Source organism: Rana temporaria, chromosome 10 (genome assembly GCF_905171775.1).
Source record: "Rana temporaria chromosome 10, aRanTem1.1, whole genome shotgun sequence".
Lineage (NCBI taxonomy): Eukaryota > Metazoa > Chordata > Amphibia > Anura > Ranidae > Rana > Rana temporaria.
In genome coordinates, this window is record NC_053498.1 from 147,308,729 (window position 1) to 147,323,153 (window position 14,425).

A 14,425-nucleotide genomic window follows, 5' to 3' on the forward strand; every position below is an offset into this window, starting at 1 on the left:
TTTGCCCACATGTCTTGTCACTAGACATATTTTTTATTCTTGTAGAGCGACTCCATTTTCTGTCTTGTATTAAATTATGTTGTATAACATTTTTGAGTTGCTGCTGTATTCTCCCCTTTTTTAAGGTATGCGCAATTTTTTCCTTCTTACAAAAAAAAATAATATCAAACATACAAATATTCATAACAGAAACATACACAAAGCCCCCCCCCCCCTTTTGCATCAGAGACAATCAGAGTTCTCCTACCACAGTTATCGAAAATTCGCAATCATTTTCGCATTCGCAATAGCGAAAAATCGCAATGTTTTTTTTTTCAATTTGGCAACATAAAAAAAAGGATCGCCTCAGCTTAGCTACTCGGCCCAGGGTCTCTAATCATACCAGCAATGCTTTTAGACGTCGATAGGATGTGATCTGTTTTAAAAATCAAATTGAAAAAATGCGAATATTCGGAATTGCGAATATTCACCGCGAAATTCGAAATATAGCGCGATTTCTCGAATATGCTATATTCGAGTCGAATATTCGCAATGCGAATATTCGTGAGCAACACTAGTGACCACGCCCAATTGTGTGCAACTTCTCACAATTTTAGTCTAATTCTAAAAAGAAGGCGAGCGTTTATCGCGCACATTCGCCAGATTATTTTCTGTACTCAAAACCGCAACAAAAAAATGTGGAAAGAACTGATTTTAGCCAACAGTTACTTTCTCCAATGAGCACCATGATGTTGTATGAGGTGGTTACATAGTTACATAGGGCCAGATCCACAAAGAAGTTACGCTGGCGTATCTATTTATACGCTGCGTAACTTCTAGGAAGCTCCGGCGTATCTTTTTTCTGTATTCAGAAAACAAGATACGCCGGAATTTAGCTAAGATCCGACTGGCGTAAACCTCTTACACCATATCTTAGTTGCATATTTACGCTGGCCGCTAGGTGGCGCTTCCGTAGATTTACGTGAGGAATATGCAAATTAGGTAGATACGCCGATTCACAAACGTACGTACGCCCGGCGAATTTTTTTACGTCGTTTACGGAAGGCTTTTTCCGGCGTAAAGTTATATGAGGCGTACGCAATGTTAAGTATGGGCGTCGGGCCACCGTCAAATTTTTTATGTTTTACGTTGTTTGCGTAAGTCGTTCGCGAATAGGGCTGTGCGTAAGTTACGTTCACGTCTAAAGCATTGACGATTTGCGGCGTAATTTGGAGCATGCGCACTGGGATTCTTTCACGGATGTCAAAATGTCAAATACTCGGGGTCACGATTAGTTAGCATAGAACACGCCCCCAACCAGCCTCTTTTGAATTAGGCGGGCTTACGCCGCCCGATATACACTACGCCGCCGTAACTAAAGGCGTAACTTCTTTGTGAATACAGTACTCGCCTTTCTAAGTTACGGCGGCGTAGCGTTTCTGAGATACGCTACGCCCGCCTAAAGATAGGCGCATGTACGTGGATCTGGCCCATAGTTAGTCAGTTTGAAAAAAGACACAAGTCCATCTAATTCAACCATAAAAAAATAAAAAAATAATAAAAAAAAAATATCAATGAAATAAAAAAAAATATTAATAAAATAAAAAATATCAATAAAATAAAATAATATCAATAAAATAAAATAAATATCAATAAAATAAAATAACTTGGTTGTATGAGATTGTACAACAATATGGGAGAAGTCCATTTGTCATTTTCCTTCCACTTCACAATTATGTGACACTTTGTGTTGGTCTATCACAATAAAATACAATCCCAAAGAAAATGCATATAGAAGTACGACAACGCACCTACCTACAGTGCCTTGAAAAAGTATTCATACCCCTTAAAAATGTCCACATTTTATCACGTTACAACCAAAGACGTAAATTTGGCTGTAACATGATGGAAAATTTCAAGGGGTATGAATACTTTTTCAAGGCACTGTAGGTAGGTGCGTTGTCGTACTTCAATACGCATCTTCTTAGTGAGTCCACGTGCATTTTGGCGTTTTGGCAGCCATTGGCCAAGCCTTGATAATACCTGTTGCCAATGCATTCCGATGCACTGCCATTGATTTATGCTGACCTCCCAACACACTTAGATGCAGCGCATTTCAAGCCGTCCAATCACATGCATCAAAATGCAAAAGAGTAAATGGGGCCCCTAAACACCAAACTTTCTCCTTATCACCCCGAAATCTTGTCCTGAAAAATTGTATGTTAGTGCAAATAAAAAAAGTATCACGGACAGTACTCAATCTTCTCCTTATCACCTAAGATGTATTTTTACCCCCCCCAGACTATTGTTCCTATGTTACAGGGACAGTTCAGCTTTTATCAGCCTATCCCCCCCCCCCCCCTCCCAGTGGTAGCAGGTAGCAAACTGTGGGTGGGGCTTTCCCAGGTTTTGTTGTGTCCCCCCCGTGTATGATGAGTCCGTGTCCTTTGTACAGCACACACTCCTGACAGCTGAAGGGAAGGGGGGGGGGGGGGGAGAGTCGGTTCACAGGCATGAATGAATGTGTCTGTTTGTCCAGCGCCCTCTGTGATTGGTCAGCCAGTGTGGGAAACTCCGAGCTCACAGACACTCATACATTGATATGCAGATCGCGTGCTATAAATACAGCCGGACGCCGCGCCGCCGACAGAACGCCGCGCGGTGACCAGGCTTAGTGATCATGGCTGTCAATGCCGCTACCTGCCGGATCTCCCCGGAGTATTCCGAACACAAGCTCACCGCCAAGGAGAAGAATAGGGTACGTTATTAGTAGTAGTAGTAGTAGTAGTAGTAGTAGTATTAATAATATTAGCATTATTATTTATATTATTATTATCATTTGTGTTAGTAATAATAATATTAATAATAATAAGTATTATTATTTTTATTATTACTATTATTATTAGTAGTAGTAGTAGTATTAATAATATTAACATTATTATTATTAGTGTTAGTAATAATAATATTAGTAGTATTATTATTATTATTATTATTATTATTACTAATAGTAGTAGTAGTAGTATTAATAATATTAACATTATTATTTATATTATTATTATTATTATTATTATCATTAGTGTTATTAATAATAATATTAATAATATTATTATTATTATTATTATTAGTAGTAGTAGTATCAATAATATTAGTATCATTATATATATATTATTATTATCATTAGTGTTAGTAATAATAATATTAGTATTATTATTTTTATTATTACTATTAGTAGTAGTATCAATAATATTAGCATTATTATTTATAATATTACTATTAGTAGTAGTATTAATAATATTAGCATTATTATTTATATTATCATTAGTGTTAGTAATAATAATAATATTAGTATTATTATTTGTATGTATACTATTATTATTAGTAGTAGTAGTATTAATAATAATAATAGCATTATTATTTAGATTATTATTATCAATAGTGTTAGTAATAATACAATTAGTATTAGTATTTTAATAATTACTATTATTAGTAGTAGTATTAATAATATTAGGATTATAATTTATATTAATATAATTATCAGTATTATTAATAATAATAATATTAGTATTATTATTTATATTATTACTAGTAGTAGTAGTAGTAGAATTAATAATATTAACATTAATATTTATATTATTATTATTATTATTATTATTATTATTATTATTATTATTATTATCATTAGTGTTAGTAGTAATAATATTAGTATTATTATTTTTATTATTACTATTAGTAGTAGTAGTACTAGTAGTAGTAGTATCAATAATATTAGTATCATTATATATATTATTATTATCATTAATGTTAGTAATAATAATATTAGTATTATTATTTGTATTATTACTGTTAGTAGTAGTAGTAGTATCAATAATATTAGTATCATTATTTATATTATTATTATCATTAGTGTTAGTAATAATAATATTATTATTATTATTATTTGTATTATTACTATTAGTAGTAGTATCAATAATATTAGAATTATTATTTATATTATTATTACTATTAGTAGTAGTATTAATAATATTAGCATTGTTATTTATATTATCATTAGTATTAGTAATACTAATATTAGTATTATTATTTTTATTTATACTATTATTATTATTAGTAGTAGTAGTAGTATTAATAATAATAACATTATTATTTATATTATTATTATTATCAAAAGTGTTAGTAATAATACAATTAGTATTAGTATTTTAATAATTACTATTATTAGTAGTAGTTGTATTAATAATATTAGGATTATAATTTATATTATTAATATAATTATCAGTATTAATAATAATAATATTAGTATTATTATTTATATTAGTAGTAGTAGTAGTAGTAGAATTACTGTATTTATTTATTTATTACAGTTATTTATATAGCACTGATAATTTATGCAGCACTTTACATATTGTACATTCACATCAGTCCCGGCCTGTCACTCGAGGACAGGAAGTGAGTTACAGGCCGGATCACCAGGATAAAATAAAGGGGGGGGGGGGGGGGGGCCATGAAAAATTAAAATGAATGCAGCCACCACATAAGCACTATTATTTTTTGTTCTTGGGTTTAGATCCACTTTAACTATTATTATGAAAAACATTTATAAAACCAAAAAGATTTGAGACCCAAATGCCAAAAAGAAACAATAAACGTGTGTTCATATATATACACACACATAACAAGTTAATAAAAGTTCATGAACAATATATATATAAACAATAAAAAAGTTAATAAACAATATATAATAACAATAAACAAGTTAATAAAAGTTAATAAACAATATATATATATATATATATATATATATATATATATATATATATATATATATATATATAAACAATAAACAAGTTAATAAACAATATATAATAACAATAAACAAGTTAATAAACAATATATAATAACAATAAACAAGTTATTAAAAGTTAATAAACAATATATATAAACTAGGGTTGTCCCGATACCACTTTTTTAGGACCGAGTACAAGTACCGATACTTTTTTTCAAGTAGTCGCCGATACCGAATACCGATACTTTTTTTAAATGTGTCCCCAAATGCAGCCATGTCCCCCCCATATGCAGCCATGTCCCCCACATATGCAGCCATGTCCCTCTAGCCATGTCCCTCACATATGCAGCCATGTCCCTCTAGCCATGTCCCTCACATATGCAGCCATGTCCCTCTAGCCATGTCCCTCACATATGCAGCAATGTCCCTCTAGCCATGTCCCTCACATATGCAGCAATGTCCCTCTAGCCATGTCCCTCACATATGCAGAAATGTCCCTCTAGCCATGTCCCTCACATATGCAGCCATGTCCCTCTAGCCATGTCCCTCACATATGCAGCCATGTCCCTCACATATGCAGCAATGTCCCTCTAGCCATGTCCCTCACATATGCAGCAATGTCCCTCTAGCCATGTCCCTCGATGCGGCGGCGCGATGCAGCGGCGGGGGGGGGGAAAAGGGGGGGGAAAGTATTCTATTTAGGTATCGGGGGTATTTGCGCGAGTACGAGTACTCCCGCAAATACTCGGTATCGGTCCCGATACCGATACTGGTATCGGTATCTGGACAACCCTAATATAAACAATAAACAAGTTAATAAAAGTTAATAAACAATATATAATAACAATAAACAAGTTAATAAACAATATATATATAAACAATAAACAAGTTAATAAACAATATACAATAACAATAAACAAGTTAATAAAAGTTAATAAACAATATACAATAACAATAAACAAGTTAATAAAAGTTAATAAACAATATATAATAACAATAAACAAGTTAATAAAAGTTAATAAACAATATATATATAAACAATAAACAAGTCAATTGTTTCTATTTTGCATTTGGGTCCCAAATCTTTTCGGTTTTAAAAATGTTTTTCCTTTTTAATAAAAAAAATGTATAAAAAAATATATATACTTTGTTTTTATTGTGTATTTTGTGATTTTGTTTTCTCTCCCTTTTGTTGCCGCAGAGTTTAAATGTTTTTTTGTTTTTTTTTAAATGTTTTAATTGAAAACGTTTTTACTTTGTAAATCCATGTTACAGATAAGGAAGCCAGCGGTGGAGAAGATGCGCAGAGATCGCATTAACAGCAGCATCAATCAGCTGCGCAAAATCTTGGAGCAAGAGTTCCAACTGCTGCAACCGGATTCCAAGCCTGAGAAGGCCGACGTGCTGGAAATCGCTGTGCAGTTCCTGAGGCAGACCATGGGCAGAGATGGCAATGGTAAGACATTGTTTTATTTATTTTTTATTTTTTAACAGAAATAGATTTATTCATATAATAAACAATATAACGTGACTGATCACAGTCAGAACTATACAATAAAGATTCCATCGAGGGGGGTTGGTTTACAAAGGACATTGTTTTATTTTATAGCTATATTTTATATTCAACTCTATATCACCTGCAGCTCAGACTGCTGTATAGTAGACTAAAATCAATAAGTGTGACAGACAGCGCCCTCGTGTGGCCAAAACATATGAATACAGCTAACCAGAGGATAGTATAACTTTGTATATAACTATATTTAAAGGGGTTGTAAAGGTAATTTTTTTCCCTAAATATCTTCCTTTCCCTTAGTGCCGTCCTCCTTCACTTACCTCATCCTTCCATTTTGCTTTTAAATGTCCTTATTTCTTCTGAGAAATCCTCACTTCCCGTTCTTCTGTCTGTAACTCCACACAGTAATGTGAGGCTTTCTCCCTGGTGTGGAGAAAGCCTCTTGAGGGGGGAGGGGGCGAGCAGGAGTGTCAGGACACTCTCTACTTTGCAGATAGAGAAAGGAGCTGTGTGTTAGTGGGCGTCCTGACTCTCCTGCTCGCCCCCTCCCCCCTCAAGAGGCTTTCTCCACACCAGGGAGAAAGCCTTGCATTACTGTGTGGAGTTACAGACAGAAGAACAGGAAGTGAGGATTTCTCAGAAGAAATAAGGACATTTAAAAGTAAAATGGAAGGATGAGGTAAGCGAAGGAGGACTGCACTGAGGTAAAGGAAGATATTTAGGGATTTTTTTGTTTTTACCTTTACAACCCCTTTAACTTTGTGTTTATATAAAGGGCCAACTTTAACACATGTGGGCAAAAGGGGCAGCTGCCCCGAGCCCAGTCATTGTTGTGGGGTCCAAAACAGCTGCCCCTTGAGCCCGCACTGCCCGCAAATAGTTGATAAGTGGATTCAGGAGGGCCCAAGAAAAATGTTTGCCCAGGGTCCAATCAATATTAAAGATGGCTCTGTTTATATATAGCTATATCTATCTATTTATTGGTTTGAGGGATGGATATATGGATGAATTGATAATGGGGGGGGGTGGATGGATGGTTGGGCAGATGGGGGGAGGGAGCGAGTGAAGAAAGGAAAGAGAAATGGGTATATGGATGGATTAATGAATAGAGGAAAGGAAGGAATGAAGAATAGATGGGCAGACAGGTGAAAAAAAAAAGATGTAGGTAGGGATAGATGAATGGATGGTGAGTTATAAATAGGGAATAGATAAATAGGGAATAGATAGATAGATAGATAGATAGATAGATAGATAGATAGATAGATAGATAGATAGATAGATAGATAGATAGATAGATAGATAGATAGATAGATAGATAGATGGATGGATAGAAGGATGGATAGATGGATAGAAGGATGGATAGAAGCATAGAAGTAAGGATAGATGGATGGATGGATAGATGGATGGATAGAAGGATGGATAGATGGATAGAAGGATGGATAGATGGATAGAAGTAAGGATAGATGGATGGATGGATAGAAGGATAGAAGGATGGATAGAAGGATAGATAGACGGATAGATGGATAGATAGATGGATAGAAGGATGGATGGATAGATGGATAGAAGGATAGATAGACGGATAGATGGATAGATAGATAGAAGGATGGATAGAAGGATGGATAGAAACATAGATAGATGGATAGAAGGATGGATAGATGGATAGAAGGATAGATAGATGGATATATGGATAGAAGGATGGATGGATAGATAGATGGATAGAAGGATAGATAGATGGATAGAAGGATGGATATATGGATGGATAGAAGGATAGATAGATGGATATATGGATAGAAGGATGGATAGACGGATAGATAGATAGATGGATAGAAGGATAGATAGACGGATAGATGGATGGATAGAAGGATAGATAGATGGATAGAAGGATAGATAGACGGATAGAAAGATAGATAGATGGATAGAAGGATGGATATATGGATGGATAGAAGGATAGATAGATGGATATATGGATAGAAGGATGGATAGACGGATAGATAGATAGATGGATAGAAGGATAGATAGACGGTTAGATGGATGGATAGAAGGATAGATAGATGGATAGAAGGATAGATAGATGGATAGAAGGATAGATAGACGGATAGACGGATAGAAGGATAGATAGATGGATAGACGGATAGATGGATAGATAGATAGAAGGATGGATAGATAGATGGATGGATAGATAGATAGATAGAGATATAGATAGATAGATAGATGTTTTGAATATGGTTCTATAGTCCGTATTGCACACAGAGTAGTCACAAGTCTCCTCTCCTGTTAATCTTTCCAGGTGGCAAACCATTCCCAAGGACGGAGCAGAAGCAGTTCAGACAAGGCTACTCGAAGTGTCTGCACGAGACGCTGTCCTATCTCACCATCCATCGCGTTGAGGAGGAGGCCCAGATCAGACTACTGAACCACTTCCACCGACTGGAGACCCCCCGAGAACCCAGTCACCTCCAGGCCTCCTCTCAGCCCTCCACCCAACAGGCAAAGCACCACCAACCCCCAACTGGCAGCTTCAAGCCTTTGTGGAGACCATGGTAGAGGAGCTGGACCATCACCGCGTCCTATCACATTGATAGGACTTACTGTAAACCCAGGAGGACCCAGAGATCGCTGGAATCCTCTTCCCTCGTGTATTTCCCTAGTGGAAGGTGATCTGATGGAGATCAATGTTTGCTTCATAATGAAGAATGTATCATGCACTTATAGGATGGGACAATCCATTATTAAAAAAGAAAAAAAAAAACATTTCTGACCTCCTTCTGAAAATGCTAATTGCCTGGCTGTCTCTGATCTCAACATTCTCTGGTCTGAGCCAAGCATGCAGAAAATGGCATTCCAATTCCTGATTCCCACTTACAAGGTGACCGACTCAGAAAGCACGAGGGGCCCATTTACATTTGTGCGTCGCTTTGATGTCCACACGTTAAGGCGCGTTATGTTGCGTGTTAATGTGCGTTGCTTTAGGGCAGCCCATTGAAACGAATAGGCAGCCAATGGAGCATTCGCCATGCATTACAGCACGCTGTATTGGGATGCCATTCAAAATGAATGATGTGACGTGCGTTGCTGCAGGTGCATGGTTGGAAATGGGGGGCCCTTCACATCAGTATGCAGGTCAGGCAAATGGCATTTTCAAAAGAAGAGGACAGCAGTGGCAATCTGCAAATTTTTCCCAGTACAGGTTTATCTTTTTTTTTTTTTTAAAGGCGCTATCAATAATAAAGCAAAGTGAAATATGAACGATGCATAAGCGCTATAGCCCATGGCGGCCAATCAGAGAGAAGATGACTGCGGTCAGGTGGGATTGGACTGGATTTCAGGTTGCTTGCTGAGGAAGCATTAAAGGGAACCTGTCATGAGAGAAATACGAAGGCTGCCAGCGATGACCGCTCCTCCTGGCTGTCGTGCTCATTCGCCGTCTTCATATTCGAAGTCGCTGACCGGAGATAAGTATGTCAGCCCGGTCCTCCAATTTATATTTTTTAAGGGTAGAGACAGCCAGGCAACTGGTATGCAACAGCAGAGGATCAGAGAGGGCTCACCTTTATATATCTGTCATGACAGGTCCCCTTTAAGGCTAGGTTCACATCTACGCGGTTTCTTGCGTTTGCATTTTTAAACCTGTATTTTTGATGCGTTTTTTCTCTGTAACAAACTGTGTACAGCTGGTTGTTAATGAGTGGGCAGCAGGGATGGACTGGCCATTGGGACTACAGGGAGTTTCCCGGTGGGCCGATGGCTCAGTGGGCCGGCTTCAGTGACAGCGGACCGCCGCCCCCCTCCGCTCCTCTGTCTCTCCCTTCCCGCAGTGCTCACCTCCTCTCCCTCCCCGCAGCACTCACCTGGAAGGACAAAGAAGCAGGGGGAGGACCAGAGGAGCAGGGACGACGACAGAGGAGCATGGGGGAGGGGACAGACAGCTGACTCAACAGCTATGGCCTGGGAGTTTCTCACTTCTGCCTAATCTTGTCCCATAAGGGGGGGCACCAAACTGATTCTTTGCCCCGGGTTAAATAATGTCTAGCTTCCCCACTGGTACTGCCTATAAGAGTACCAGTACCAGCCATTCTACTCTAATAAAGTAGAACGGCTAGTGGCTAGTGAAGGGGGAGAGGGGGCTTGGGTAGCCGGGGGGGGGGGGGATGCGGGAGTTGTCCGGCCGCCATGGGAGAGACCTGTCAAAGTGGGCCAGTCTGGATGAAGTCCAGGGCCAAATTTTTGTCCCAGTCCAGCCCTGGTGGGCAGCCACCACATCCTTAACAACTGATGAGTCATCAGCTGTCAGCGGGCTTCCCTGCTGACAGTTGAATGTAAAAAGAAATAAATAGGAAAAATAATGGCAATCCAAACAAGGCCCTTCATGAAAGGGTCAGGGACTTGGGGGGACCCCATTCCGTTTTTTTTTACATTTTGGTGTGGGGTTCCCCCCAAATCCCATACTAGGATTAGGGGGACCCCACGCCATTTTTTTTTATTTTTGCACAGGGTGCCCCTCAAATCCCAAACTAGACCCAAAGGGCCTGATATGGATTGTGGGGACCCCATGTCATTTTTTCTATACATTTTGGCATGGGGTTCCACTCAAATCACATACTAGACACAACGGGCCTGGTATGGATTGGGAGGGATCCCACACTATTTTTTTTTTTACATTTAGGCATGGGGTTCCCCTCAAATCCCATACTAGGCCCGAAGGGCCTGGTATGGATTAGGGGGATCCAACTTTTTTTTTTTTTACATTTTCACGAGGGGTGCCCCTCAAATCCCATACTAGATCCAAAGGGCTTGATATGGTTGGGGGGGACCCCATGCCATTTTTCTTTACATTTTGAAATGGGGTTCCCCTCAAATCCCGTACTAGATCCATATCAGACCCTTTGGGTCTAGTACGGGATTTGAGGGGGGAACCCCACGCTATTTTATTTTCCATTTTTGCACAGGGTTCCCCTCAAATCCCATACTAGACCCAAAGGGCCTGGTATGGACTAGGTGGGATCCCACGGTATTTTTTTTTTACATTTTCGCGCTGGGGATTCCCCTTAAATCCCATACTAGATCCGAAGAAAGGGCCTGGTATGGATTGGGGGGACCCCCACACCGTTTTTTTTTCCTTTGCTGGCAATTGTTTTTTACATTCACTGACAGCGGCCGCCTGCTCCTTAACAACCGGCTATTCACAGTTTGTTTTAAAGAGAGAAAATAAATGCAAAAACGCATCAAAGATGCAACATTTTGTTTTTGGGTTCATTGAAGTCTATTACACGCAAAACGCAATCTGCTGCAGAAAAAAAACAGTCCATGACCCTTTCCAGAAACGCAGCGGCTGAAAAACGTTGTGAACAAGATGTGAACCTGTCCCATAGGAAACTACGTTAAATGGACTGTAGTGCGTTTCTGCAAAACGCACTAAGAAAGCGCATAGGTCGTGAATCTAGACTTAGGGCTCATTTTCAGTACTAGTATAAAGAGAAGGCCTTGTCTGAGGTCTTCATGTCCGCCTCTAGGGTAGAATATGACTGCCTGCTCTTCGTCTTACATAGTCAGCCCACCATGTCAAATCCTTGTAACCCAGAGCAGCCAATAAATTGTGTTTCCCAAGTACTGTATCTCTCAACCCCGACTTTCAGTTATTATGGACTGCCAATATGGCCGCCCACCACTGCTACCAAGGACGTCAGTGCCTTAGGAAATCTTATGGTTTCTGTACTGTACCGTATTGCACAATGGTACTGTGTGGAGGAACCTTTGTATTGTAGGTTCTTATCTACAATATTTGTGGAGTTTATACAGAAATGTTACATTGTTATCTGTACAATAAAAAATTGTTTGAGTTAAATGTCTTCTTTTTGGTTTCTAAACATGTACTGTATGTGCAGGACTGGATCAGGGGCAATTGATGACCTAAGCACCACCCAACAATGGTGCTAGGGTGGTCCCCCCTCTTTGGTCCCTACATTGTGTAGCGCCTAGCCGGTGCTGCTGTAAATTTAGAGGGTGGTCAGAGAGTTAGTTGCCTCAGACCGTGTTTATTTGGCTAAATTTAGGGCCTCTGTTCCAGCTTTGGCTGTACTGTATTAGCTGGATTCAAGTATCCCGCCACATCTTTGCGGCGGCGTAGCGTATCGTATTTACACTACGCCGCCGTAAGTTAGCTAGGCAAGTACTGTATTCACAAAGTACTTGCCTGCTAAGTTACGGCGGCGTAGCGTAAATGCGGCCGGCGTAAGCGCACCTAATTCAAATTAGACTGAGGGGGCTTGTTTTATGTTAATGGAGGGTGACCTGACGTGATTGACGTTTTTTATGAGTGGCGCATGCGCCGTCCGTGTACATATGCCAGTGTGCATTGCGGCAAAGTATGCCGCAAGGACGTATTGGTTTTGACGTGGACGTAAATTACGTCCAGCCCTATTCACGGACGACTTACACAAACGACGTAAAATTTTCAAATTTCGACGCGGGAACGACGGCCATACTTAACATTGGCTACGCCACCTAGGGGGCAAGTTTATCTTTAGGCGGCCTATCTCTTACGGAAAGGCGTATCTTTACTGCGACGGGCGGACGTACGTTCGTGAATAGGCGTGTCTAGTGATTTACATATTCTACGCCAAACTCAATGGAAGCACCACCTAGCGGCCAGCCTAAATATTGCACCCTAAGATACGACGGCGCAAGCGGTCGTATCTTAGATAGGTTTAAGTGTATCTTAGTTTGAGAATACACTTAAACTTAGGTCGGACGTCGGACGTACGACTTACGCAAACCGTGTATATTATGCGCCGGGCGCAAGTACGTTCGTGAATCGGTGTATCTCCCTCATTTGCATATGTGCATAGAAAATCAATGGGAGCGGCAAATGCGCCCAGCGTAAATATGCGCCCACGATACGCCGGCGTAGAAAAGTTACGTCGGTCGGATGAAGATGGCGCATAGATACGACAGCGCATACTTACACTTACGCGGCGTATCTCGAGATACATCGGCGTAAGTGCTTTCTGAATCCGGGCCTATGTGGTTAAACTTCCTGCATTTACACACAGAAGTTATCTCTAAGAAGGAAGTGTTGGTTACAATGTTTCATGTTGTTACAAACTTGTCAGACTGGATTTTTTCTTTACACACACAGAAGTTTATCCCTTTCATCTAATGATCTAAGGAGCCGGCCCATGGTTGAGTCTGAGCCATCTGGAAGGGTGCTCCTGGTGAGGATGGGGGCTGCGCTTGGTCTTGGTCTTTTTGCCGAGTTCTAGTCTGGCCTTCTGGCTGGCTGGTGTAAGTGCTACCTCTGTCAGCGATCCGGTTGGAGGAGCTGGTAATGCCCTGTGGTAGGACGGGGTAGAGCCATGCAAATCCGCTGGGTTGAAGGAGGGTCTGGAAGGGCTAGTATTGGTGGAGGCTGTTATCTGAGTGGCAGTTCTCCCCAAGAAAGCCTTGAAGGGCTCTCTAGCTGGCAGGGGTGGCGGGCTGCACTGGCCGGTCGGGGGGTCGGATGTGGAACGAAAAGCCTATGGTGCATGTGCCCCTGGAGTGGCAGTCCAGGGGTATCTGAAGATCACTGTGTGTGAGGGACACATTGATTTAAGATACCACGGTCACTGCACCAGATACACGCTTTTTTTAGCACCTGCCTCCTGGGCCGGGCCTTTTGGCTAGGACCGGAGGAATTTTTTATTCCTGGCCGGAGGGCCTGGTCATTGTTTCACCACAATGGCCACTTCTTTCACTCTCCTCTCCACTATCCCTTTCCCCACTTTATTTTATTTAAGCCTGTGTTTGTCACTTTTTTGTCTTTTTTTGTTGTGCACGTTTTGTCACTGTGTGATTAGTAGGGTGCGGGTCCTCGGGCCAGCCCTGAACGTCTTGGGAGTGGGTGGACATGGCCTTCTGGCTTAGTTCGCCTGCTCTCATGGGGTCTCCCTTCGGGGGAGCCCCACCTAGTACTGGGAGGGTTCTGTTTCGGCAGTCCCTCCGAGGAAGTTGGGTCCGTGTCGGCTTCGGTTGCTCGGACCACAGTACCTCAGTCCCCGTCTGGAGCCTAACGACCCGGGGGATCAGGGTTTGGGTCCCTCTTCACAGGAGGACCACTTGACGTTGCACCCGTCTGCACGTTTTTGTGAACACTCTTTATGTGTGTGCACATT

General features: G+C 40.2%; 1 protein-coding gene across 1 annotated transcript; it reads left to right on the forward strand.

Moving 5' to 3' along the window:
- Positions 1-2,605: 2,605 nt before the first annotated feature.
- Positions 2,606-9,485, forward strand: LOC120915735 (transcription factor HES-5-like). The gene is made up of 3 exons (XM_040326501.1): positions 2,606-2,737; positions 6,038-6,218; positions 8,563-9,485. The coding sequence occupies exons 1-3, from the start codon at positions 2,660-2,662 to the stop codon at positions 8,817-8,819; spliced, it is 516 nt and encodes a 171-aa protein (XP_040182435.1). The 5' UTR covers positions 2,606-2,659; the 3' UTR covers positions 8,820-9,485.
- The last annotated feature ends 4,940 nt before the right edge of the window (positions 9,486-14,425 follow it).

What these genes read in the sequence shown, in the direction of transcription:
- LOC120915735 (XM_040326501.1), top strand. Translation starts at nt 2,660, where the DNA reads ATGGCTGTCAATGCCGCTACCTGCCGGATCTCCCCGGAGTATTCCGAA. An exon ending in CCGCCAAGGAGAAGAATAGG is followed by an intron (nt 2,738 to 6,037) that starts GTACGTTATTAG and finishes TCCATGTTACAG; the next exon opens with ATAAGGAAGCCAGCGGTGGA. An exon ending in CATGGGCAGAGATGGCAATG is followed by an intron (nt 6,219 to 8,562) that starts GTAAGACATTGT and finishes TAATCTTTCCAG; the next exon opens with GTGGCAAACCATTCCCAAGG.